The sequence below is a fragment of the Helianthus annuus genome, chromosome 14 (assembly GCF_002127325.2).
Source record: "Helianthus annuus cultivar XRQ/B chromosome 14, HanXRQr2.0-SUNRISE, whole genome shotgun sequence".
NCBI classification, from domain to species: domain Eukaryota; kingdom Viridiplantae; phylum Streptophyta; class Magnoliopsida; order Asterales; family Asteraceae; genus Helianthus; species Helianthus annuus.
In genome coordinates this window covers 64,867,317-64,894,674 of record NC_035446.2, presented here as the reverse complement: position 1 = coordinate 64,894,674, position 27,358 = coordinate 64,867,317, and the positions used below count along the sequence as shown (strand labels likewise).

General features: G+C 37.2%; 1 protein-coding gene and 1 pseudogene across 1 annotated transcript; one reads left to right on the top strand and one right to left on the bottom strand.

Annotated features, from left to right (window-relative positions):
* The first annotated feature begins 8,044 nt into the window (after positions 1-8,044).
* On the top strand, positions 8,045-9,619 carry LOC110906739. Its single transcript, XM_022151831.1, has 4 exons — positions 8,045-8,346; positions 8,857-8,935; positions 9,004-9,490; positions 9,585-9,619. Exons 1-4 carry the CDS (start codon positions 8,045-8,047, stop codon positions 9,617-9,619), a joined length of 903 nt encoding a protein of 300 aa, XP_022007523.1.
* A 10,854-nt stretch (positions 9,620-20,473) lies between these two features.
* LOC118486488 lies at positions 20,474-23,748 on the bottom strand (annotated as a pseudogene).
* Positions 23,749-27,358: the final 3,610 nt, after the last annotated feature.

Sequence of the window (27,358 nt, the reverse complement as noted above, 5' to 3'; positions counted from 1 at the left end):
ATCCTGCGGAAACGCAAACGGTTACCTAGTGTTCGGTATTGGAAAAACAGTTTAGTCGCTAACTTTTGGGGTAGCTCCCCATGGCATGTATAAACGGATAAATTAACTGGTGAAACAAGTTTTTGGTAATTAAAACTGGACAACTAGTGAACTCACTCAGCATTATTGTTGACCCCTTACTGCATGCTTTGCAGGTAACCAGTGACTGAGGAGCGGCTGCTTGGGAATGTGTAGTGTTTGTCAAAAACCCGTGTGTTGGGTTTAATTATCATGGACTATGAACTTTGTTAAACTATTATACTTCTACTTCCGCTATTTAAGTTTTAAACTCTGAACTTGATATTTGCTAATCTCATGGTTAGTGAGTATTACTTTGATTATCAACTTAATTATTCAGTATAATTGGTGGCTGGATCCTGGTCAGTCACGCCTCCAAGCGGTGGTGTTCCGCGTGTGGATTTTGGGGGTGTGACACTATAACCCGGCTATTTAGGACTGTATCCCTGCTGACTCAGACTACTTAGCCGAGGGTAACGTCACCGCCAAAAGCGGGGCCTACCACAATTTGCATTAATAACTTAATTCATTATCTTTCAATAATCCAACCCTTTAGGATTGTATCCTTGCTGACTCAAACTACTGGGTTGAGGGTAACGTCGCCTTCAAAAGAGGGGCCTACTACAATAACTAAGATAATCTCTTAAACAAGTGCAAAAGTACGAAAATAATCTAAGGTTATACTAATACACGTGTCGGATCCAAGTGATTCATCTTGTCTATCTGTTTTTATTTTATTTTTATTTTCAGCATTTAGTTAGTTTTTATCTTTCTTAGTTTAAAACATTTTTCTAACCTTTTTGATTTGATTAGACGTTGAGGATAAACCGGTATTAAAAGCTCTTGTGTCCTTGGACGACCTCGGTATCTTACCAACACTATACTACGTCCACGATGGGTGCACTTGCCCATATGTGTGTTTAGTGTTAGTGAATATCGTGTTTTATAAATTTAAAACTTGGCTAAAAGTGTAAAAAGGGGCTTAAATATATATCTAAAAACATATATACACTGACACGCATCAATTCTAAAGGCTTCTTCCTGTTTTGGTCCCCATTCAAACTTAATGGATTTACAGGTTAACTTAATTAAGGGAATGGCTATTCTAGAAAAGTCTCGAATAAATCTTCTATAATAACTGGCCAATCCTAAGAAACTTCTAACCTCGGTTGGTGACTCCGGGGTTTTCCATTTGGTAATCACCTCGATTTTTGTTGGATCCACATGAATTCCTTCATGATTGACTAGATGTCCAAGAAATTGTACCTGCTCTAACCAAAACTCGCACTTTGAAAATTTAGCATAAAGCTTTTCCTTTCTTAATAGACATAGAAGTGCGTGCAAATGCTTTGCAAGATCCTCTTTACTTTTATAATAAATGAGAATATCATCAATAAAAACAATTATGAATTTATCCAAATATGGCTTACATATTCGGTTCATCAAGTCCATAAATGCAGCTGGGGTATTGGTTAAACCAAATGGCATGACAATAAATTCATAATGACCATACCTTGTTCTAAATGCGGTTTTAGGAATGTCCTCTTCCTGTACCTTTAATTGATGATATCCTGAGCTTAAATCGATTTTAGAGAAAAATCGAGCTCCTTGCAGTTGATCGAACAGATCATCGATCCTTGGTAATGGGTATCGATTCTTAATCGTGACCTTGTTCAATTCACGGTAGTCAATGCACATACGCATTGATCCGTCCTTCTTTTTGACAAACAGTATCGGTGCTCCCCGTGGCGATGAGCTTGGCTGTATGAATCCTTTCTCTAACAATTCGTCTAACTGTTTCTTCAGTTCCTGCATTTTGATGGGTGCCAAATGGTAAGGTGCTTTGGCAATCGGTGCTATCCCTGGTAGCAGATAGATTCTGAATTCAACTTCTCTGTCTGGCGGTAGTCCTGGTAATTCTTCTGGGAATACATCTGAAAACTGAGACACTACTGGAATGTCTTTTAGCCCTTTTTCTTTAGGGTTAGTGATTATAGAAATCAAATACACTATAGATCCTTTTCTTATATAACTTGCAGGTTTCATCACAGAGATGAATTTTGTGGACCTAGATGGCTTATCTCCTTTAATTGTGATCTTTTCACCTCTTGGTGAATTTACTTGAATTGACTTTTGATCACATAAAATACTGGCTTTATTGGCTATTAACCAGTCCATTCCTAATACAATATCAAATCCTGCCAAATTCATTGGGTAAAGGTTTGCAATAAATTTTTGATTTAAAATTTCTATTCTTGCCCCCTGCAATATTTCAGAAATCTTAACGGTTTCTCCATTTGCTATCTCTACTAGACATTCTTGTGGGAGTTTAGTTAATGATTGATTTAAAAGTTTGCAAAACGAAGTATTAATAAAACTTTGGTTTGCACCAGAGTCAAATAATACTTTAGCAAAAACATCATTAACTAAAAACGTACCGGCTATCACGTCCGGAATCATTTTGGCTTCATCTGCAGTCAGAACAAATGCTCTAGCATTTTTAGTGTTCTTGTTGTTTTCAGCTGGAGCCAATTTCGGACAGTTTGGCTTGATATGGCCTTTTTCTCCACAATTGAAGCACAGTCCATTAGTAGGTTTCCTCATGCAGGTTTCTTCCTTGTGTCCTGGTACTTTGCAGAAATTGCAGTAAGTGGAGCATCTTCCAGAATGCTTCTTTTTACAGGCCTTGCAGTATGGTGTAGAGGTAGAACCTATATTCCTACCACGGTTGGAATTACCATAGCGAAATTCCTGAGTAAGCTTTTGGGTTAGGTTTCTCATCTCCTCTTTTTCTCTAGTACGGATTAACTCATCTGTCAAGGTATTTGCTAGTTCTATAGCTTCTTCTATAGTTTGGGGTCTAGCTGCCTTGACTACATGTCTAATTTCTCCAATTAATCCCCAGATGTAATGGGAGATTAATACTGGCTCAGGTGATGCAAGGGTTGGTACTATTCTAGCATATTCAAATAATGTGGTAGTATAACCCTTACTATCTATCCCGGTCATCCTAAGGTTCAGAAACGTATTCGCTATCTGTTCCTTTTCATTAGGAGGGCAGAATTTCCTTTATACCATATTTTTAAATTCCTCCCATTCTATGTTGTACACCTTATCACTTCCTCTCGAATGAAGGATAGTGTTCCACCATTCTAAGGCTGAGTTCTTAAACAGATTTGAGGCAAACATTATCTTATCTTCTTCAGCGCACTTGCTTATTTTTAAAACAACCTCAGTCTTTTCTATCCAGCGTAGAGTTGCAATGGGTTCTTCATTGCCCGCGAATTCTATTGGTTTGCAGGACCAGAATTCTTTGTAAGAACAACCATGAGATATGGTTCTTCTTCTTTTGGGAATGGGCGCTTGAAGTATGGGTTCATTGTTTACGTTGTGTTCAGGTTCAGTTGGTCGCTTACTGCTATGTTTACTTTTATTATCAGTTTCTTTAATAGTTTGGATAATAAATGGCATTGCATCTATTATTCATTGTGCCACTATTTGTTGGATAGCACTATTATCCACTTGGTTTCCATTGTTATTGTTGTTTGGATTCTCATTATTTGGGTTATTGTCATTCTGGATATTAACGTTCTGGTTTTCTTGATTCACTTCATTGTCCATCTGAATTTTAAACATTTACCACATATTAATATCACAGAATAATATGTAATACAACCAATCACACAACACACAGGTTGATCAAAAACGTCGAGCATTGCGACTTTTACTCTTTTCTTATAGTATGCATCTATTACACACCAGTACTGATATATTGAATGCGTAAGCCGTGAAGCGGACACGCTAAACATATTGCAAATGAACCCTTGGTATTGGGTCTAAAGTTCAAAAATTTATACATGTCAAATTGTTAAAAAGGGCATGCTTGAATCTTTGAAAACAAAGCATGACGTTAATGCGTAAGTAACCCTTGGTAGGGGAGCGAAACGCTAATGTTTAGTAAACCCGGGAATGGGTAAAATAGTTTAAAAAAGGTGATGATAACAAAACAAGATGTAGGACTTGTAGAAAAAACAAGTCGAACAAACAAATGGTGAAATTATAGGACAACTGTTTATAAACCGGATTTTAATGTGAACAATGTTGTTAAACGGGTCCGTAATTTAATTACGGTCGCGTAGGAAAAAGAATTACGTAAAACGGACTTGTATAGTAAAAGTTATGCAAGTTTTAAGTTGGTATTTTGGTATTTTTCGTAGCTGGGCATCAGCAGCATAAAACCAGGCAACAGTCTGTCAAAAAACGGACGCCAAACCAGGATTACCGTCGCGTAACGTGATGATCGTCTCGGGCTGCGTAAACTTTGTAACGATCTGTCGCGGGGCGCGACAAACCCATAGTTCAGCATTTTGTTTCATTTTTCGTTGTTCGATAACAGAACTTGCTTATACGTAATATAACATTGTCAAAACTAACATTTAACGTGGTTTTGGCATTAGGTAAATGCTCACAAGATTTCGGGTGAAGATCAAGCGACTTTCAAGAACCGAACACACCGAACAAAGCTTCCGCATTGATCTATTTTTGTTTTAGTTAATATGTAAACTCTTGAAATTTCTTTTTGGAAAGTTCTAAACTAGTAGGATGATGACTCGAATACTTTGATCATGTATGATCGTAACTCAACAAAGTTTTGCTTTAAAAAGCTCGCATTTTTGTCACATTTGCATGGTAAAAGTTATAAATCGTGTTATTTAAGAAGGGTCTTACAAGTTGGTAATCAGAGCCCAAGGTTGTGGGTAAAGTGTGTTCGGTTCAAGCTTGATCAAGCATCCGGTAAGAATTAATTATTTTATGTTAACTTTAACTAAACACTGGAAAAAGGAATTATGATTTGATATGCATGGGAAGGGTGTGTTAACACACTCAAACCCGGAAAGTGCATTAAACACAAATGGTTGAAGCAAGTCACGAACTTGGCTAAACCTAAGTGAAATATGCAAATGAAAATGAAATGAAATGTTTAACAATCGATGTAAATGTTTCAGATTCAAGATGTCAAGTAGTGGAAATAATCATGATACAGTGCCGACAGTCACCGGACAAATGAAAGAGGTGATTGCCGAAGAGGTTGGAAAGGCAATCGAGAACAGTCTATCTGGTTTCATAGACAGGATCCAAAGTACGGTGCTTTCACTAGTTGAAGAACGGATCCAAAGGTTGGAAGATAATGTCAACCAAGTGAAGGGAAAGTCCGGAGAATGGAAGGCTTGTTCATACAAAGAGTTCATGGCATGCAAACCGCCAGTTTATAATGGGGAGGTTGATCCGATAGTATGCCAATGATGGCTAAGCGACATCGAGGGAGTGTTTAAAAGGACCCACTGTGATGCAAATGTCTTCGTAGCCTATGGTATGGGTCAATTAAGAGGTCAAGCGAATGACTGCTGGGATAACAAGAAGAAGGAGATTGGAAGTGAAGCGGCTAAGGCTATGACATGGGACAATTTTAAGGCGCCGTTCCTTAAACATCACAGTCCCAAGGCGGTCATTAACCGAATCAAAGAAGAATTCATGCAACTTAGACACAAGGGCGAGACCATTGACAAAATCACGGGAATCTTCATGGATAAAATGAAGTTTTGTGATGAACTTGTGACAAATGAGGAACATAAGGTATACTACTACTACAACTTGTTGAGCGCCGGGTATTGGGAGTTCATGACTCCTTCAAAGTATGAGACCCTTACCGAGATTATAAACGTTGCTCGGGAACGAGAAATTGAATTGAAAAAGCAAATAGAGCGGGGCGAAAAAAGGGCGCAAGATGTTAACCCAAGCCCTACAAAGAAGGCACGAACGACTGAATCGGCAAAGAAGCCGGATGCGAAAACAGGGTTGCCAAGTTGCAAAATTTGTGGGAAAGGTCATAAGGGCGAGTGTCGGTTCAAGGATAAACCTTGCCCCATATGTCGGGAAACGGGCATACAGTTCCAACATGCCCGGATAGAGTGACAGTTTGCTATAAGTGTTATCGACCGGGTCACAAAAAGTCTGAATGCCCGGAGCTAGTGGGAAAGAAAGATGGGCAAGAAACGAAAGTTGAAGCTCCGAAAGGAAAGGCTAGATCTTTCCACCTAACCGCAGCAGAAGCAAAGGTGGAACCCCATGTGGTCTCAGGTATATTTGCAGTAAACTCGATTCCTGCACGTGTATTATTTGATATGGGTGTGACTAAATCCTTTATTTCATATGGATTTATTCGACATCCTTCATTTGTTCTAACAAAGTTACCTATGCCTTTAGAAGTAGAGATAGGTAATAACAAGAGTTTTATTGTTTGTGATGTATGTCAAAATTGCAAATTGAGTATCGATGATGAAGAGTACTCAATAGACTTGATCCCGATGTCGATGGGAGAATTCCAAGTGATCGTGGGGATGGATTGGTTATCCCGATACCATGCGAACTTTGCATGTTCCGTAAGGAGATAGAACTGACGTCTCTGAGCGGAAAGCACGTTACCATATACGGCGAAAAAGGGGGTAACCCCGTGGTGTGTTCAATCCTAGAAGCTCGCAGGCTTATAAAACACGGATGCAAAGCATATATGATATACGCAAGCGTATCGGAGAAAGAGTCCCCGAAAATAAGAGACGTACTGGTGGTACATGATTACGAAGATGTGTTTTCGGAAGACTTACCGGAAATACTGCCAGAACGGGAAGTAGAGTTCGGAATCGAATTGGTTCCGGGTGCAAAACCCGTAGCTAAGGCGCCGTATCGACTCGCGCCATCGGAGCTACAAGAGTTGATGTCTCAAATTCAAGACTTGCTCGACAAAGGATTCATAAAGCCGAGTGTGTCTCCTTGGGGCGCACCGATGCTGTTCGTGAAAAAGAAAGACGGGAGCATGCGAATGTGCATCGATTACTGGGAGTTAAACAAACTCATGGTAAAGAACCGATACCCGCTTCCGAGAATTGACGATCTATTTGACCAACTACAAGGCGCGAGTTGGTTTTCCAAAATTGACCTTAGATCGGGGTATCATCAGTTAAAGGTCAAGAAAGAAGATGTACCGTAGACGGCCTTCCGCACGCGGTACGGACATTACGAGTTCCTCGTGATGTCTTTCGGATTGACAAATGTACCCGCGGCTTTCATGGACCTCATGAACCGGGTTTGCAAGCCTATGTTGGATAAGTCGGTAATCGTGTTTATCGACGACATTTTAGTATATTCAAAAAACGAAGCTGAACACGCGCATCCCTTGCAAGAAGTGTTAGAGACACTCAGACGAGAAAAGCTATATGCAAAGTTCTCAAAGTGCGCTTTCTGGTTATGAGAGGTGCAGTTTCTTGGGCATATCATTAGCGCTGACGGAGTACTAGTAGATCCGTCGAAAATAGAAGTTGTGTCAAAATGGAACCCTCCGAAGAATCCTTCAGAATTCCGAAGCTTCTTAGGGCTTGCGGGATATTATAGGAGATTTATACAAGATTTCTCCAAGATTGCCGCACCGTTAATCAAATTGACTCGCAAGGAGGAAAGATTCGTATGGGGCGTAGAACAAGAGAAAGCGTTCCAAACGCTCAAGGAAAATTTAACCCACACTCCGGTACTAACGTTGCCGGATGGAGTTGATGATATGGTGGTTTACTCGGATGCGTCACATTCGGGGCTCGGATGTGTTTTGATGCAACGAGGCAAGGTTATAGCTTATGCCTCGAGGCAACTGAAGATTCATGAAAAGAAGTACCCGACTCACGACTTCTAGTTAGCGGCGGTGGTATTTGCCTTAAAAATATGGAGGCATTATATGTATGTGGTAAAATGCACTATCTTTACCGACCATAAAAGTTTGAAATATTTCTTCGATCAGAATGAATTAAACATGAGGCAGAGGCAATGGTTGGAAACAGTCAAAGATTTCGATTGTGAGATACATTACCATCCCGGGAAAGCCAATGTAGTGGCAGATGCGTTAAGCTGAAAGGCAGACTATGCCCCGATACGAGTACGATCAATGCAGCTCATTGTGACCTTGGGTTTACTTGAACGAATCCGAGAAGCACAAGTTGAAGCAGTGAAAGTGGAAAATTGGAAGAAAGAAAGAATAGTCGGCCAGTTGAAGGATTTAGTAGATGGTAACAACGGGTTGAAAACGCGCTTCGGTAGAACATGGGTTCCTAACTCGTGTGGAGTTAAAAAGCTTTTACTCGACGAAGCTCATAAATCCCGTTATTCTATTCATCCGGGAGAGACCAAGATGTACAATGACTTGAAACAGAATTATTGGTGGCCCGGAATGAAAAGAGATGTGGTAAAGTACGTGGAGAAATGTTTGACATGTTTACAAGTCAAAGCTGAGCACCAGAAACCATACGGTAAACTTCAACCGTTGGAAATTCCGGTTTGAAAATGGGAACATATCATAATGGACCTATTGACCAAACTACCAAAGACGAACCGCGGATTTGATGCTATATGGGTGGTTGTAGACAGACTGACAAAAAGTGCTCACTTTACACCGATACATGAGACTTATACGTCAGAAAAGATGTCGGAGGTGTACACTAACGAGATAGTGGCACGCCACGGAGTACCGGTATCCATCGTGTCCGATAGGGATACCCGGTTCACTTCAAACTTTTGGCGCGATTTCCAATAGCAAATAGGAACTAAGTTGTTCATTAGCACCGCGTACCATCCTCAAACGGATGGACAAAGTGAAAGAACAATACAAACATTGGAAGACATGCTACAGGCGTGTATTATCGACTTCAGAAGAAGTTGGGATGTTTATCTACCATTGGTCGAATTTTCTTATAATAACAGCTACCACGCTAGCATCGGTAGAGCTCCGTACGAGATGCTTTACGGTAGAAAATGTCGGACCCCGGTGTGTTGGGATGAGGTAGGTCCTCGTGAACTAGCACATATAGACATAGTTCGACCACTAACGAGAAAATTGACATGGTTCAGGCACATTTGAAAGCGGCTCAAGATAGACAGAAGTCGTATGCAGACAAAAGAAGAAGACCGATCGAGTTTCAGGTCGGCGACAAGGTTATGCTAAAGGTATCTCCATGGAAGGGGATTATCCGATTTAGGAAAAGAGGAAAGTTGAGCCCGAGATTTATTGGGCCATTTAAAATCATTGAACGGGTTGGTAAGGTAGCGTACAGACTTGAACTACCGGAGGAACTTAGTGGGATACATAGCACATTCCATGTATCACACCTTCGAAAATGTCTAGCCGACGAAACGGCTCATGTCCACTACGACAACATTGAAGTGGATAACAGACTTAACTATGCGGTGAAACCGATTGCAATTCTAGACCGCAAGGTGAAAAGTATAAGAAACAAGAAAATCGACCAAATGAAGGTCAAATGGGAGCATAGAAAAGGTTCGGGTATCACTTGGGATTCCGAAGAGGAGATGAGACGTCTCTACCCTACATTATTTGGTATGTATTCCGGTTTCGAGGACGAAACCCCTTTTAAGGGGGTGGAATTGTTAAACCCCGAAAATATACTTATCCTGTTGAAAAATAAATATAGGTATTAGTCAAGATAAAATAACTAGGAATAAATAACCTAGTTAGCTAGTGCCTTGACATAATAGAACAAATATGGTTAATATACCCCTTAAATAACTTGTGTAAAGTGGAGGGACTAAACATGGCCAAATGAATTAAAGTTTTAATTAAATCAAATATTAAACACAAAACACACACACATACGTGGTGTGTGTCCTGCGATTTCAACTAGACCAAAAGGGAGCTCTCAAGCTTCAACCCTAAAACACAAAAATTCACCAAATTGAAGGGGCAAATCGAGTCCAAATCAAAATCCGAACATAGATTAGTGATCACCTCAGTGAAGGGATCATAAGGTATGCAAAATTTCACTATTTGGTTCCATCTTAAATTTTAGATGAACTCATGAGATTCGAATATGAGCTTGCATGATCATTGTTTGGATGAAATTAGGAATGAAATTATGTCTAGCAATAAACCCCAGTCATTTACTTGTAAATTGATGTTCATAATTGTGAATTCATGATTATACACTCATGTGACAAGTGGGTTTTGTGGAATTATATTAAACACTAGGATTATCATTGTAACACCCCGTGTTTCAAAAGTCAAAGTCAAAGTCAAGATTGAAGTCAAAGGAAGAAAAGATTGCTAATTGCGACCTGTCACTCCTTGCTCAATTCCTGTTTTGACTTTTTTGACTTGTAGATAGTCTATTTATTTTATCGCATTAGTTGTATTATGTGGTGTACTTGTAAATAATCGAGGGTTTATTCGCTATTTATCGCATGTTTATCACTTATCGCAATCGCACCCGTAACCCGAATTATGCGTTCTGGATATTGTTTTATGTGTGTTTTCTATATATGTGTTACTTGTGCATGTTTATTTATGTTATAATGTGTTGATTAATCGAAACACAATTGAAACTCAATAGCAATCGAATCGCAAACGCTAAACGCAAGATAGAATCATCCTAATTAACTGAGATTGTATGTTAGATATAGTAATTGAGATTAATGAGAAACTCTATCGCATCGCAACGCTCAACACGCGAATCGAAACCACAAAACTCGTCGTGCCGAACACTCAAATCGAGTGGCCAACCGATCGAGTTGACACCCGATCAAGTTGCCACTCGATCGAGAAGCCACCCGATCGGGCTGCCACCCGATCGACCAACCACTTTCCCCCACTTTCCTTTTTTGGAAACCCTATGTGACAGCCTCTCACTCGACCAGCTCACTCCAGCCTCCATTTCTTCCGATTTCTCGCGATTCTTGTAAGTTTTCAACCTAAATCTTGTACTTTCTTGATCTACATGCACTCCTTCACCTTTCTATCTTTTGAATCTTAACTTTTAACCGTGAAATCACTAGATTTAAGGTGTTCTAGGGTGATGTCATCATGGTGTTCTTATGAACTTCATGTTTTGGCTTCAATCCACCGAGAACGACTTAGATCTGAATGATTTCCACATGAATAAACAAAGATATTGCACAGGAACATATTCACGGTGAAAAGGATGGAAAGATGGTTTCTAACTTTCTTTCAACTCTTTTACACTCAATGCACTCAGAACCGATAGAATTCGGAGCTCGTTCTGATCTTCTACTCTTTCTTAGTGATGTATCAGTTCAAGATCTAAATTCTATCCAGGAGACTACTGATTTCGGGTTAAACATGGAACTCCGTCCCGAAGAGTCAACTGGTCAGACTAGGGTGATTCCTGTCCGATCGGTTCACTCGAGTCAGGACGAGGTTTCTATTGTTTAACACGTATCACATCGTCTCGATTAAACTACAAACTTTCAAAACAAAATAAGCGACAAGACGATCTGGCCACCGAGACGGATTGCCGTCTGATCGGATTGCCATCTGATCGTATTGCCACCCGATCGGACAGCCGTCCGATCGGCTTGCACTTGTCCCACACTCAAACATTTATTCTAATATTTTAGAGTTTTAAACATTGAACGGATTACCGTCCGATCGGATTGCCACATAATCGAACGACCTGTTAGTATCTGAGTTTGGATTGATTGTGAGTTATGTTTGAATTAAGATGAACAATGAAAGAGTAGTGCAGCGGAATTTAAATGGAAACAAACTTTTCACAATCAAACAGGAGAATTGCTTCCAACACACATTTTCAAAGATGAACTGAATTCTTAAATTTATTTCAAGATTCAATTACAATTGCATGTATGCAACAAACTCCCCCTCAGCCTGAGCTCAGTGATTTGTTCGTATAGGAAGAAGATGGTGAAGAGCTAATAGAACAGTACAGGGTACTGTTCTATTTATAGGCACAGACAAACCACTAAAGCACCTAAGCTGACGTCGCCAATTGATTGAGTTTAAAATGTCCATTTCTTCTAAGTCAATTGATGCAAAATGTCCATTTCTTCTAAGTTAGTGGGATCAAAGTGTTGCAAATCATTGAGTTTAAAACACAAATTATCTGACATCTGGTTTTCATAATTTGCAGTGAAAGCATAATTTGCATAGTGAGAATCAGAGTTGTTAAAATTTCCACCAGCAGTTATATCAATAAAATGATCAAAACTCTGATCCTTACTACTGCTATCAGATTCTTCCTGACCAAAAAGAGCTGTGCTGCCAAATGAATAATCATCAGCAACTTTGCCAGACTCTTGCAACTTCTTTTTCTGGTTTAACTCCCTTTCATAGGTCAGGAGTCTACCATGAAGTTGGGTCAGGGTCAGATCTTTGAACTCAGCTGAATTTCTAGTCACAAAAGCAATTGTATCCCACTTTTTAGGTAGTGATCTAAGAAACCTGCTATTTTGAGTTGCATTAGGAAATGTAACTTTAACAATCTTTGCTCACTAATGAGACAGCTAAATCGCTCAAACTGTTGGGTCAATGATTCACCCTTGATGTGACAAAAGGTTTCATACTGCTGATTCAGAATTTCCCTATTATTTTCAATAACTTCTTCCGTCCCCCCAAACTGTTCCTTCAGTGCATCCCATAGCTCTTTGGCACTGTTACAATGTAACAGCCCAACATATATTTCATTAGGTAATGCAGATGCAATGATGCTAAATGCTTTGGCATCGAGTTCGAACTTTTGGAAATCAGTTTCAGTATAAGTTTTCAGGTTGTTTAGGTACCAACTTCTTTGTATCCTCAGCACTTGGCACCATGGGAACATGTGGTCCAAAAACAACAGATCTCCAACATCCAGTATTTTGTTGAGCAAGGATGTGACCCATCCTTCTCTCCCAGATGTTGTATTCATTGCATTTAAGCATGGGTGGTTTAAAAAGTGAGCCAATGTTATTCTTATCATCTTGTGATTGTGACGTCATCCTGGTTGTTTTACAGGTACTGATTAATCAACTTTGATGGTGATTAAACCTTACTCTGTTTTTCAACAAAACGAACAAACTATCAGTATCAACGATTTTGAGCTGAACTATTTATGTCAAAATGACTGTTAAATCAAATTTAACTGTCCGAGCTCTGATACCAATTGTTAGGTTCTGAGTTTGGATTGATTGTGATTTATGTTTGAATTAAGATGAACAATGAAAGAGTAGTACAGCGGAATTTAAATGGAAACAAACTTTTCACAATCAAACAGGAGAATTGCTTTCAACACACATTTTCAACAATGAACCAAATGCTTAAATTTATTTCAAGATTCAATTACAATTGCATATATGCAACAAACTCCCCCCTCAGTCTGAGCTCAGTGATTTGTTCGTACAGGAAGAAGATGGTGAAGAGCTAATAGAACAGTACAAGGTACTGTTCTATTTATAGGCACGGACAAACCACTAAAGCACCTAAGCTGACGTCGCCATGAAAGTGACATCTAACCTCCTAACAAACTCTAACATCTGATCTACACAACCAACCACTGCTATGATAACAACTGTTATTACAATAGATTACATGATATAAACTAAACTACTGCTGCATCCTTCCATTGATGTGAACCCAACAGTACTTAACATATCCAGCAGAGCTTGACCCATAGCAGTAGATTGAACAGCAGAGCTTTAGTCTTCCATCAATCTTTGACTTGGGAAGTAGTTGTAGATCAACAGTTTTGTAATGATCAGTAGATTGGAGGTCAGCAGATGTTGAAACCACTTTCAAGGGGAGAGACTTGAATACATAACATCTGCTTATTCTGGACCCACTGCCCTGATCCAGTTTTGGCTTTAATTATCTATTCCTTTGATAGGGTTCAATCCCAACACGACCATCCGATTGTGTGATGTTTGGAACTTCAACACTTAAACAACTTTTAACATGTTCAATACATGAACAAGAAAATGGATTGTCACCCAATCGGACTGTCATCCGATCGAGTGACAAACTGCTGTGAACTTGTTCTCACTAAGTGTCCACCAATCGGATCGTCACTCGATCGAGTTGCCGTTTGATCGATCGACCTGAAGGGTAGAGATACTTCTCTGTTTTCAAAATGCTACAACGAAAACTTTAAAAGACAAACCATCATACACAAACACATCCATCCCAAACGAGGTAACAATCCAATCGTATGGTCACCCGATCGGATGACCATCCGAACGGATTATCACCCGATCGACTGGCCATCCGATCGGATTGCCATCCGATCGGATTACCGTCCGATCCTTTGACACTTGTACCGTTTTACGCGCCGCTTATCGTTTATGCTATCGTTAACTGTTCAGGATAATCTCTCTCAGCGCTCCCTTCAATCCAAGGCTGTGTTTATTATTAAACACATTATGTGAGTATACTCGAACCCTTTTTGCTTTACGCACTTTTGGGTGTTACATACGTTTTCTATATTCAAATCACATCAATCACACAACACAAACACTATTTACACGCTGACCGTCATTGCATGCTACGTGTTTTTGATGAATGCTTGTATGTTATGTTAACACAGTGATTGTTGCCTGACACCTTAGCAACGATAGTACTATAGTTTGGACTCAGCACTTGTCGTGGATAGGGTTAGTTAAAGGCTTTACTTCACGTGTCCTAGTATGGATATGTGTTGCGCATTCTACAACTCGCCGTCACGTCTGTGCATATTTCTCTGTCGATAACCTACTTCCCTTCACTTTATACATGTTACATGCTGGTTACGCGTAAACTATTTCGAACTCTATTATGCTATATCAAACTTGTATGCTCACCTTTACATTTTATGTATTGACCCGTATTTTAACATATGTGACAGGTGTTTAGGATGCTATCTGCTAGGATGTGGTGTTTTCTTGCTCTTGTGGAATCGAGTAGGAGAGTCTAGAAACAAAAACAATTTATTTATGTCATGAGTTGTCGAAACAATATTTTTATCTGTCTTTGAGATTTGGTCTGTAATAATTAGATTGCTGAATATGTTGTGGTATGGTACATGACTTAATGAATATTTGGTAAATTTAGTTGTTATAGATTTCTCCTGGACAATCTGTTTCGCTCAGTGCCTCACCCCGATGTTTCCGTCATCGGTTGGGGTGTGACAATCATTGTTAACCTAGTGTATTTGAGCTCTATGAAGTGAATTCTGACTTGTTGATATGACAATTTGACATGAACTTGTGAAGGGATGCTTAAATCTTGACTAAATAGTTAGTTAAGAACTTGATTTTAATTGAATGAAATCATGCTCATTAGGTTTTTGATATAATGCCTAAGAGAAGATAAATGTTGAAAACCGGACTAAAAATGCATATTTGACTAGTGTGGAAAATTATGCGTTATATGCTATATGAGAGTTCTAAACATCTATGGTTGAACTCTATAGGCAAGGAAACCGGGACGCCAAGCGGACAAGCTAGTGTCGATACGCGTTTGAAAGGATTGCTCTAAAGGTATGTGACCGTGGTTTCGTTACATTATGTTTAGTTATTAAATACTAGCTTGTTGAATTAAAATTAGCGTAAAATGTGAACTCGTTATGTCGCTGAAGTGAGGAAGCTCACTAGACAACAAAACCGGTCAAAATATTGGTTAGAGTAAAGTTTGGTATGTCTTTGAAATGGTGGTTTCCATTAGACAACCAAACAGGTCAAAAAAATGTCGAATTGGAAATGTTGAAGTGAATGGATCATCACTCAATGATAGGATATATTGAATGCGTAAGCCATGAAGTGGACACGCTAAACTTGTTGCAAATGAACCCTTGGTATTGGGTCTAAAGTTAAAAAATTTATACTTGTCAAATTATTAAAAAGAGCATGCTTGAATCTTTGAAAACAAAGCATGACGTTAATGCGTAAGTAACCCTCGGTAGGGGAGTGAAACCCTAATGTTTGGTAAACCCGGGAATGGGTAAAAAAGTTGAAAACAAGTGATGATAACAAAACAAGTTGTAGGACTTGTAGAAAAACGGGTCGAATATACAAATGGCGAAATTATAGGCCAACTGTTTATAAACCGGATTTTAATGTGAACAATGTTGTTAAACGGGTCCATAATTTAATTACGGTCGCGTAGGAAAAAAAATTACGTAAAACGGACTTGTATAGTAAAAGTTATGCAAGTTTTAAGTTGGTATTTTGGTATTTTTCGTAGCTGGGCATCAACAGCATAAAACCAGGCAACAGTATGTCAAAAACAGGGTGTCGCGTCACGCGATGCCAAACCAGGATTACCGTCGCGTAACTCGACGATCTTCGCAGGCCGCGTAAACTTTGTAACGATCTGTCGCGGGGTGCGACAGACCCATAGTTCAGCATTTTGTTTCATTTTTCGTTGTTCGATAACATAACTTGCGTATACGTAATATAACATTGTCGAAACTAACATTTAACGTGGTTTTGACATTAGGTAAATGCTCATAAGATTTCGGGTGAAGATCAAGCGACTTTCAAAAACCGAACACACCGAACAAAGCTTCCGCATTGTTCTATTTTTGTTTTAGTTAATACTAGCCTAAGACCCCACGAGCTTCGCGGGTGGCTAAGCACCAACTAAACACATAAAATAATTTAAAAGTAGAAGCGTTAAAGTATGATTTGTTAAGCCTAATGTAGGATCGGTTTCAACCTGAATGAGTCGTTCGGAAGAGCTCTCGTACGTTTCAGAGGCGGAAACTAAGAAACGCACTTGAAAACAGTTTGAAATACACTATAATCCTCTTGTATATTCAATTAACAATGTTTACAATGAGAGGAAATACCGGCAGCACTTCGGTATCACTTTTATCAATCGTTACAAATGACATCGACATGAAACCTATTTATAGTACATGACCTATCGTTTGAACCTTTTTAAACGGACACACTTTCAAACGGTTATCTTCAAACGACCAAGTCTTTCAAACGGTGACCTTTCAAACGGTCTACTTCAAACGGCAGCCTCTCAAAATGATTGGTCCTTTCAAACGGTTAGATCTTCTCAAACAGTAATGGAACCTTATCTTCTCAAATGAAAGCCTCTCATTGGACCATCATATTGACTTATCTAATTGGACAAAAATAAATCAACTTATTCTTGTCGTTTACTTGTTGCTTTGATGATTATCATATTATGATGATGTCATTGATTATGATGTCATCATTCAATATGATGACATCATGCTTGATCGGATTCGCACCGAGACTGAGACTCGACATAAGACGAAGACGACAGATGACTGCACCAACACCTAATATTTTGAGACAGTTGAGCACGTCCCAATAGTACATCTACATAATGTTCGTTACAAATTAAGTTTTTGTCAACTAAACCTTCATGATGTTTTCATGATGTCTTCTTTAACTCCACTATCGCATTCATCCTCTGACATTATCAATTACAATCAGGACGACTTAGAATTTAAAGCTCTATTGCTAGATTATTAAAAATATACATGAAATTAATTTGAAAAAAAATAGATTCTTACTTAAGTGTAAGAACAACTCAAACGGGTTCTTAGAGATATCAACTGGTTGGCTACCCTCCAACACTTGATTTGCTATAGACCCCTTTTACTGTTATAGAAAAATAAGGTTAATAAATTAAAATACCCAAGATACCAATAACCAAAAAAACTACTATCTTACATCATCTTGCATTGCAAAACTTTATAGATTACATGTAGGTCTTCTCCTAAAATGCATAGCATGAATTAGATGATAGAGAGCTGCACAATTCATTATAATTTGAAAAATTTATGAAGAAATAGGTTATCTCCCGTGAATACTCACGGGTTGTGAATCTTTTTATTTAAAAACAACAGATGTACATATCTATATAGGCAATTTTTAAAATATCCATATGTGTATATTATAAAAAATATATATCCTTAACTTAAGAACTGTAGGAATCATGTCAAATGAACTCCAATTAAGCTCATTCCAGCAGCATTGGAATCGGCTCGTCGAACACTAACCAAAAACTCTAAACCCTAAACACTAAAGCTAACCCCTAAATTTAAACCCTAAGGCTAAACCCTATTAATATTTTATTTTTTATGTAATGGTTATTAATGTCTTGTCTCTTCTAGTGCAACTGGACAATAACGCAACGTGATTGTTATTTAACTTATTAGATGTTGTTGCCAACAAAGCTTCTAATGGGCATGCAAATATGCAATGGTTTTTGCTTCCATTTGTTTGCATAATATATATTTTTTTCTTTTAGCGGTTAATAAACACCATAGCGAGGTGCTATGAGGTCCCCAAATTACACGCAAGTTCAGCAGATGATTCAGCACAAACAACCAAAAATTAATGCTCATCCATTCACCCCATAATACCTCAATGCCTTTTGTCCAATGCTTGCTTTGCAGCATATCAATAACCAAATCATTACTGTTGCCCATAGGGAGTTTGAGCCACATATGTAACTGAGTCCGCACTGCGTCTGCTACCAGGCACATTACCAAGATATGATCCACGGTTCCGTCCCTTGTATTACTTATTTTGCGAGTTGTGGTTGGAAGAGTAATACCCTTGCCATTGCGTTGGTATTTTCCCGTCAATTGCTCTCCATGCAAACAGATTCGCCTTTAACGTCGCCACATTGTTCTATGTAAATCCGTTTGCTTGTTCATTCATATCCACCGTTCTAGCCAAGTCCATTCTCACTTTTCTTTCATAGAAAATCCTATCTCACCATGACCCTTCCAATGCCACTTTTCATCTACATTCCGTTGTATAAGTTCTGCATTCAAAGTCTCCATCTCTTTCTTTTCTTCGTCATTATTAGGTGGTCTTACCCAATTCCATTCCCGTCTTACCCAATTCCATTCCCAAACCCCTGCCTCATGACACTTCTTATAATGATCCTTCCCAAATCGTAATATGATTTTAGCAGATTGTGTATAGCAACGAATGGTCAATGCTGCAAGGGCAAACCCTTAAATTTAGTCAACCCTTTTCATTTAATTATCAAACCCTTAAATAACATAGTATCTTGAAATTAGATTACAACGTTAAAACACAAACCAATATATTAGATTACAACGACAATTTGAAATACAAAACCTTCTAAATACAGTGTTAGTAAACCAACATCATTATCTAACGAACGGAATCTCTGAGTTGGTCCACTTAGTTCACAAATTCTCCTACATAGTAATAGCAATTTCCCATTACACGAAATAGAAAAAAAAAAAGATAAAAAGAGAAAGAAAGAAAGAAAAAGGTTCGTATGAAGTTAACGTTATCTACACTCACACGTCAGTTAAGTTCAGAAAGGAAACGGATGAAGGAATCGGTCCCGAAAGCCCCGTCCCAATTAGTTCTCTTCAAAAATGACAATACAAAAAAAGTGAACGGAATTAAACATACAGCACAAGTGCATATGATTTACAAACTGAACTTACAGTTTATTGAGTTGTCTCCAATTCTCTATGAAATTAGGTATGGCCCACTGAGATTATTGTCACTTATCCTGCTGTAAAATAAAAAAAAAAACAGTTAACTTACACCTCAAACATCAATGAAACCAAAAAAAAATCATTAACTTTCAATAGCAATGTGAAAATGTTTACAAATCTTTTAAATTGCTCAATTCAGCAAGGGATGCTGGCAACGTTCCCATCAACCAGTTTGAGGACAAAATCCTGGAGTAAAGTATCAAAGAACAGAATAAGTTAAAATATGTGAGTAATTGAAGAACAAACAAACCGAGAGCCAAACATCCTAAAAAAATTAGGATTTATGATCTTACAAATAAGGTGAAGTTCAACATCCCGCCGTAACGCGCGGGTTGCGTCAACTCGTATATGTTAAAAAGCAAACTGGATGGGCACTATTGTAATTTACACATTTTTTAAGATGGCATATAAGATAAAACTTTTTACTCTTTATATTTTGTTCCATCTATGCGCCTCTTTCAATGTCAAGAGGGTAAATCATATTGAGTTTGAATGCGATTGAATGGCAACCGATATCACCGCCCTTTTTTCAACTTCTTTCAATGAATTCATAACTGAAACCCAGACAACGAATCGTTCAATCACTCCCTTGAAAACTCATCCTGGAAAAAAAAAACCCTTTATTAGACACAAAAATTTGTACTCAAAGTGTACCTTAATGCATCATCATAATGAACTATCATGTATCATTTGTTGACCACTAAATGTCAACAGATGATTTTACAAACACGAAATATGATAATTGTTTGCTAATTAGTAGTATAGCACTATAGCTATAAAGCATTAGATTTAACTACCTATAATTACCACCAACAAAAAAATCAAATGATTGATACTTAACATGGCACCTATTATAGAAGAGGCAAGTTATTTGTTGATGTCAAAATATTGAGATGTATGTAATCAAAGAACAAATTTCTTAGTCAAACCTCTCTCAAGGTATTAGGAGCATCCTAATTAAGCTTAATGAGGGTATAATCTTAGGTTATTTCAAATTAAAAAGACCTTGAATTATATGTGAGCCTACCATCTCTTGAACCGTTCTTTCAATAGAGAAATAAAAGCCATCAACCACTACATGCATTCTGCAATTGCATAATCTCATTGAAGTTCATAAGCAAATGTGTTTTAACCAAAACTAACAAAGTACCTGATATATAGATATATATAGATGAAAAACCTTATAAATAAAAATTTCATGAATAATTATAGCATTAGAAGCAACCGATTTAACATACCTTAGTAAATCGAAAGAAGATCACGAACATGTGAAGCGATCTGAAGTAGCTGACGTATTAAGCACCTGTTATTAAAAGAAAAAAAAACGAAAATTATATGAATTTAAGTGAGAACTGATTATAACTTGATCATACTTTATATAGCAAGTTTTACCTACAAACAATAAGAAAGGAATTTAGATAGGTACCTGGGTAATCTTCGATTGGTGTTGTGGAGGAGAAAACTTCAGAATCCACAGGATCTTGCGAACCCTAACTTTCTAACCCTAATCATATTCATGAATCAACGCAAGAAAGTCATAATTCGTAATCCAAAATCTATCTATCTGGCATACCGGCTCAACTATTTTGTTGGCCTAAACCGAATCCGTAATTTGGGGCCCTTTTATAATAAAATATTTATTTTTAATTATGAGGATCACTGTAAAGATTGTCGTCAAAGAATGACAATAACTAATTTTTTACGATGACTTTCATTAAGGCGATAACTAATACCAATTAATATTCACAACAATAAGAAAGAGAGTTACAATCCATTAATCGCTCCATTCTTAATATTTATGTGAATTTTGTTAAGAACTTAAACAGAAATGTTTTACATTCATACAGTATACTATAAAGCTACATGTAGCTACCGAGTTTTGAGGTTGAAATAAGTCAAACAGACCTTAAAAGGTCAAGTTTTTAATTTAAAAATTGGAGCTTTTTAAACCCGGTAATAGAAAACACATCGAATTAAAGAAGAAACAAAGAGACGTTACCTGACAAATAAGGCAAAAGCTTATAACCTCAGAGACGTCTCTCACACTTGCGGCGGTGGTAGGCTTTAGCGGTGGCACACAAATAGACAAATAACCATAGAATAAAAGAATAAGAGCTATGTCTCTCATCAACCCCAAAATACAATGATTCTAAATCAAGACTCTAGAGAGGTGCCAAACTAAGAACAGATTTCTTAGTCAATATTGCCCATGTTCCAAAATTACCATTGCTTTCTTAAAGATTAAACAAAGATTTATTTTATTAGTTATATATACCAAGCATATAACTGTGCAAAAAAGTTGTTTTCATGATCTTAACATGGGCTGTTTTTACAGATTGGCTAAAAACTTCTCTCAAGGTATTAGGAGCATCCTACATAAGCTTAATGAGGTTCTATTCTTAGGTTATTTCAAATTAAAAAGACCTTGAATTATATGTGAGCCTACCATCTCTTGAACCATTCTTTCAATAGAGAAATAAAAGCCATCAACCACTACACACATTCTGCAATTGCATAATCTCATTGAAGTTCATAAGCTAACGTGTTTTAACCAAAACTAACAAAGTACCTGATATATAGATGAAAAACCTTATAACTAAAAATTTCATGAATAATTATAGCATTAGAAACAACCGATTGAACATACCTTAGTAAATCGAATGAAAATCACGAACATGTGAAGCGATCTGAAATAGCTGACGTATCAATCACCTGTTGTTAAAAGAAAAAAAAACAGAAAATTATATAAATTTAAGTTAGAACTGGTTATAGCTTGATCATACTTTATATAGAAAGTTTTACCTACAAATAGACTTGGCAAACGGGTCGGGTCGGATGGAACCCACACCAACTTTCCAAGTTAAAAAGTTAGTTAAATCGTGTGTTGCATCTGCTTGCCACCCTGCTAAACACACACATAACCTTGTTAAAAAGCAAGTTAAATCATAACTGAAGTATAGAAATGGTATACTATCATCATGTCGGTGGTGGTGGTGTTGTCGAATGGGACACCTTGTCCACTGGCGTAAGCGTGTGCAGCAATGTAGTAACGTGCTGGAGCCTGGTCGGCTTGCATGAGGATATCGGTGGTTTGACCCGGCCCGAGCATGAGGACCAGGGTGGTGAAGGGTTTTACATAGGAAGCATCAGCTCCTACCACTGTAAGTTTGTGGTTAACAATGGTGAAAAAAAGCTGTTGATTTAGCGCTGCCTTGATCACCCGGATTAGGCTTGTTTCTCCCGAGTCAACTCGGACTTTGACGGTATTTACATGTGAAAAAATATAATATCATTTTCTTAACATAATTCTTAAAAACTAAAAAACATAACAATATATATAAAAAACCAGTTCTAGTTCTGGGCCAGCCATTCCGGTTAGCCTATCTTACAGTGTTTTGGGCCAAGAAAGTCCAGTTTGTTTCAAGTTTTAATTCTTAACAAAATTACCTATAAGCCCATTTAACGGTGTTTGGGGTTAATCTAGCCCGTTTTGTTTTGAGTTTCAACTTGTACCATGTTAGCACATTTGGCAGTGTTTTGGGTGAATCTAACTCTACTTTGTTTTAAGTTTCAACTTGTACCAATTTGATTGTTTTTCAGGTCAATCTGACCCGATTTGTTTCAAGTTTCAACTCTTACCAAAATTATCAGTTATCCGATTTGAGACTGTTTTGGGTCAATCTAGCCCACTTTGTTTCGCGTTACAACTCGTACCAAAATTACCCTTCAGCTCGTTTGACCCATCAATTCTACCACCCCTAAAGAAGTCATGTTTTACATTAATAAACCTTAGCTAGAGCACTTATAGAGATCACCGGGTTGACCATTGATGGTAAACGCATCAGAAACATTTGGGCCTTGGGTCTGATCTGGTCCTTGTGGCCTCTCTTATAACATCAATCAGGTTTGCATACCACCATTCACCTGATTATCATCAACATCATAATATGTCAAGTATCTCAAAAGTTTAAATTTTCCAACATGTACATTAATCATTAATAAATTGTATACCAAGTGACCGATTGACGGTGCGGCTTAGGGAACGGGTACGGATATCCTTCTTGTGGGTGAATAACAATAGCACCATAAACAGTGGCTGAAAGCCATGAGCTATGTGCATGCCACCATAAAGTTCCTTCTTGTCCTGGAATTGTGAACCGGTATGTGTAACTCCCTCCTGGTCTAATTGGACATTGTGTAATAAACTCCGGCCCATCAGCCCATGCTGTCGTCATCTATCTAACACCATGCCTGAAAAGTCACAAAAATAAATTAAAAAAATACCAGATCCTTTGCACTTCCAAAGTCACAGAATATGAGCTGGCAAATCACGTTTAGTCATATTTTTAATTAAGATTAGAGAATAGACCTTCAATATAAGATAAGAGTCCCATGTAAAAAACTTGCCATAAGAAGCCAGTGTAACGGGCACTGGCTTAAAATTCTCAATGCGCCACACTTCAATTTCTCTGTAAATAGTTTAAGGAAAAAATAGGCGAATGTCCAGCGAATGTCCATGATAATTAAAAAAAATAATAGAAAATTAGACATTTAATCTACTCATTAGTTAAATAATAAAAAATAGTATCAAATATGCTATTGAAATAAATCAACTTCATGATATATGAAAGAACAAAGGATACACTTTTTGTCCAGCTCCTTGGAAGGCTGGATCCAAATCTCTCATAGAAACAGACATACTATTGTTTTTACTTCACTGTGTGGCTTTTTAAAGCTACAACCTAAATACCACGATGGAGTCCAAAAAAATCCCTAAAATGTGTATTAAAAGTGTATTGTTACTTTCTTTTAAACATTTTACATCTCTAAAATTTAATTTTTTTAAAAGAAAAAGCTTTCAATGTCAGCCTGACATCTCGACAAACCGCGAGAAAGCTGTAAGTCGTAATTTATTTTTTTTTTGTTCATGGGGTTTCAAGAAACTCTATTTCAAGATTCTTTAAATCAAGAAAGATCATACCTTTGTTCATGCTTTCCTGACACTCAATTCAACTTCTGCAATCTGATCACCAATGACGGATTTGAAGAGAGTTTCTAAATCATGTTCTTTAGCATATGAGTAACGCAAGAGCTGGAAAACCAATGGCCTCATTATAAATCAACTGCAAATTAGATTAAACATATCATCGATTAGGGTGCACAAATAAAAAGTAACATCATGAAACAGAAACACATCATACAGACTATAGATAAGAAAAAAAAACAAATGCGATGGAAGAGGAGTTGTTTTAGAATTTGTGTCTATTGATCTGCAAAAGTAGTACGAAAAGCAAATACAAATACACACAAACATCTTACAGTTAGGGTTTCATATTATTAAAAATAATCCCCAAAATTAGGGAAAATCGGATATAAAACATGAAAATATGTGGAATCTATGTAAAACATACACAACAAAGATTAACATATACAATCAGAGGATGAAAATACCTCTCGATGAAGAAAATTCACGGCAAAACCCGGTGGATGAATGCTTCGAAGACTAATCGCCAAAGGAGAAGAACGACAGGTATTTAGGGTTTTTGATTTGCAAACGAATATACAAAGGATAGAATGAATTCATTATGGAAAGTGCGATTTCAATTGATGAATTGATTAGGTTTTCAAAATTTAGACGGTTTCAAAAACAAAAAGAGCGTAGGAAGGAAAACATACATTGCCGCTCAAAGGAAAAAAAAAGGAGAGGATAAGATGCCACGTGGCATCAAGCAGCCTAAGCACATGCCATGTGGCTTAAGATTATTTTGCTTTATTAGAAGTAGTAGATGTAAACTCTTGAAATTTCTTTTTGGAAAGTTCTAAACTAGTAGGATGATGACTCGAATACTTTGATCATGTATGATCGTAACTCAACAAATTTTTTGCTTTAAAAAGCTCGCATTTTTGTAACAATTGCGTGTTAAAAGTTGTAAATCGTGTTATTTAAGAAGGGTCTTACACTTAAGGATAGAATATCTTCATAATAATTTTGATGAATGTCTATACTCACTGGATGTCCTAAATGGAGTTATATTTTTTAGGTTTGCAAATCATTGATAATTACCAAAGGTCAATGTTCCAGTGATGTTATCAAGAAATATTGGTCGAAAGAATGGTTTATGTAATGGAACTCGACTACAGGTCCTATCACTGGGTGATCAGGTTATTGAGGCACTCATATTATCCGAAAGTAATACTGGCACTTGAACGTTTATCCCTAGATTTCGTTTAATACCGCCAAATAAAAGGATTCCATTTAAATTGAAAAGAAGGCAGTTTCCTCTCGCCTTATGTTTTGCCATGAGGATAAATAAAAGTATAGAACAATTTCTATGTAAAGTTGGTTTGTTTCTAAAAGAATCAGTTTTTACACATGACCAATTGTTGTGTCATCTATGGTAAAATAACACTTATGTAAATTTTTGAAGAGAATATAAATTTAAATAATTTATAAATTTATATCCTTAAACCCGTGTAGTACACGGGTCTAATAATCTAGTATATTAATTTAAGTTTGAAATTAACTCCTTACTACTTTAAAATAATATACTATTTAACTCGTTCTTCTTGATGAATATATGAATTTAAAGAGGTCATTAACAGTAATGAGGTTTTTAAATATTAATTTAAGTTTTAAATTAACTCTTTAATACCTTAAAATAATATTAACACTTTAAAATAATGTATCTATATAACCCGTTCTTCTTGATGAATAGTACATTTAAAGTTTTAATAACAACAATGAATAATAATTTATTTTTTGTCGCACACTATACGATTGCCGATAACAATATTAATAAATGCATTTTTAATCGTAAACTATACGAGTATCGATACGTAACGAACCAAACCGATTTCAACCGAACATCGGTACCAATATTGGTAGTATCTGAATCGGTATTTTTCCTAGTGGTTTTCAATTGATATAAAACACATGTCGATATCCTTTCGAGCATATCAAAACTTTGTTTTCTTTAGTTTTCTCTTTTAGGCAGTAGCGAGTTCCGATACCGAAACGAAACATACCGATACCAACTCAGTTCCCGCCGCGTAGGACAGGGGAAAACCACTAGTTAACATGTAATATGCGATACACTCATATTTATTACATATTATATTAATGGGTATTTTTAATATTTAAATAGAAATACTAAAATAAAAATCCTAACAAACACGATACCGAATGTCATGTGAAGTCCCCAAGACCTTCTTGATCGATGACATACACAAACATTGCACTTGAACAAGACGTAAACAACAAAGATAAAAGAAAGTGTAGAAGAAGAAATTCTTTTATTCAATCATCACATATTACATATCGAAAGAGTATACATCTCCTAGACAAGCTGGTTTAGAAGATCTAAACCCTAGCTTTCTCTCTCTAACTTTAAGATCAAATTGTGTTTGAAATTCTATAAATATTATTATATTATGAGTTAATATAATGATTATTTAATAACTAAGCCAAGATTAATGAGATCTTGAGCATTAAGTTTGTGTGTTGGAAATTAAGCTTGTCCCACATAGGTGGAGAGATAAATCTTTTGTGGATTTATAATTAGAATTCTCCACACGAATGTATTCTTGTGTGACAACTCATACCCAGTGGTAGCCAAGAGGGTGCGAAGCACCCGACACGCGCCCGGGCCCGGCTCCGGGACGAGGGCGATGGGCGCAATGTGTAGCTTTGATGACGCACTTATGCACATTCCTACCCGACAAGTCTAGAATTCATTGTGATATTGAATTCTAATATTTATTTTTACTGAATTTTGTATTCAATGGTGACTTATCATTTCATATTATTGCCAGTCGGTATACAAAGCTTTGTGCTTTGTTTTAGACAGAACCTTGAAATATCGTATGGTTCATACAACACACACAGCTTCAAACGAATTCCCTAATTTTGGATATCCACGCACTCTTGTTTCAAGTATTTTTACAGGTGCTAG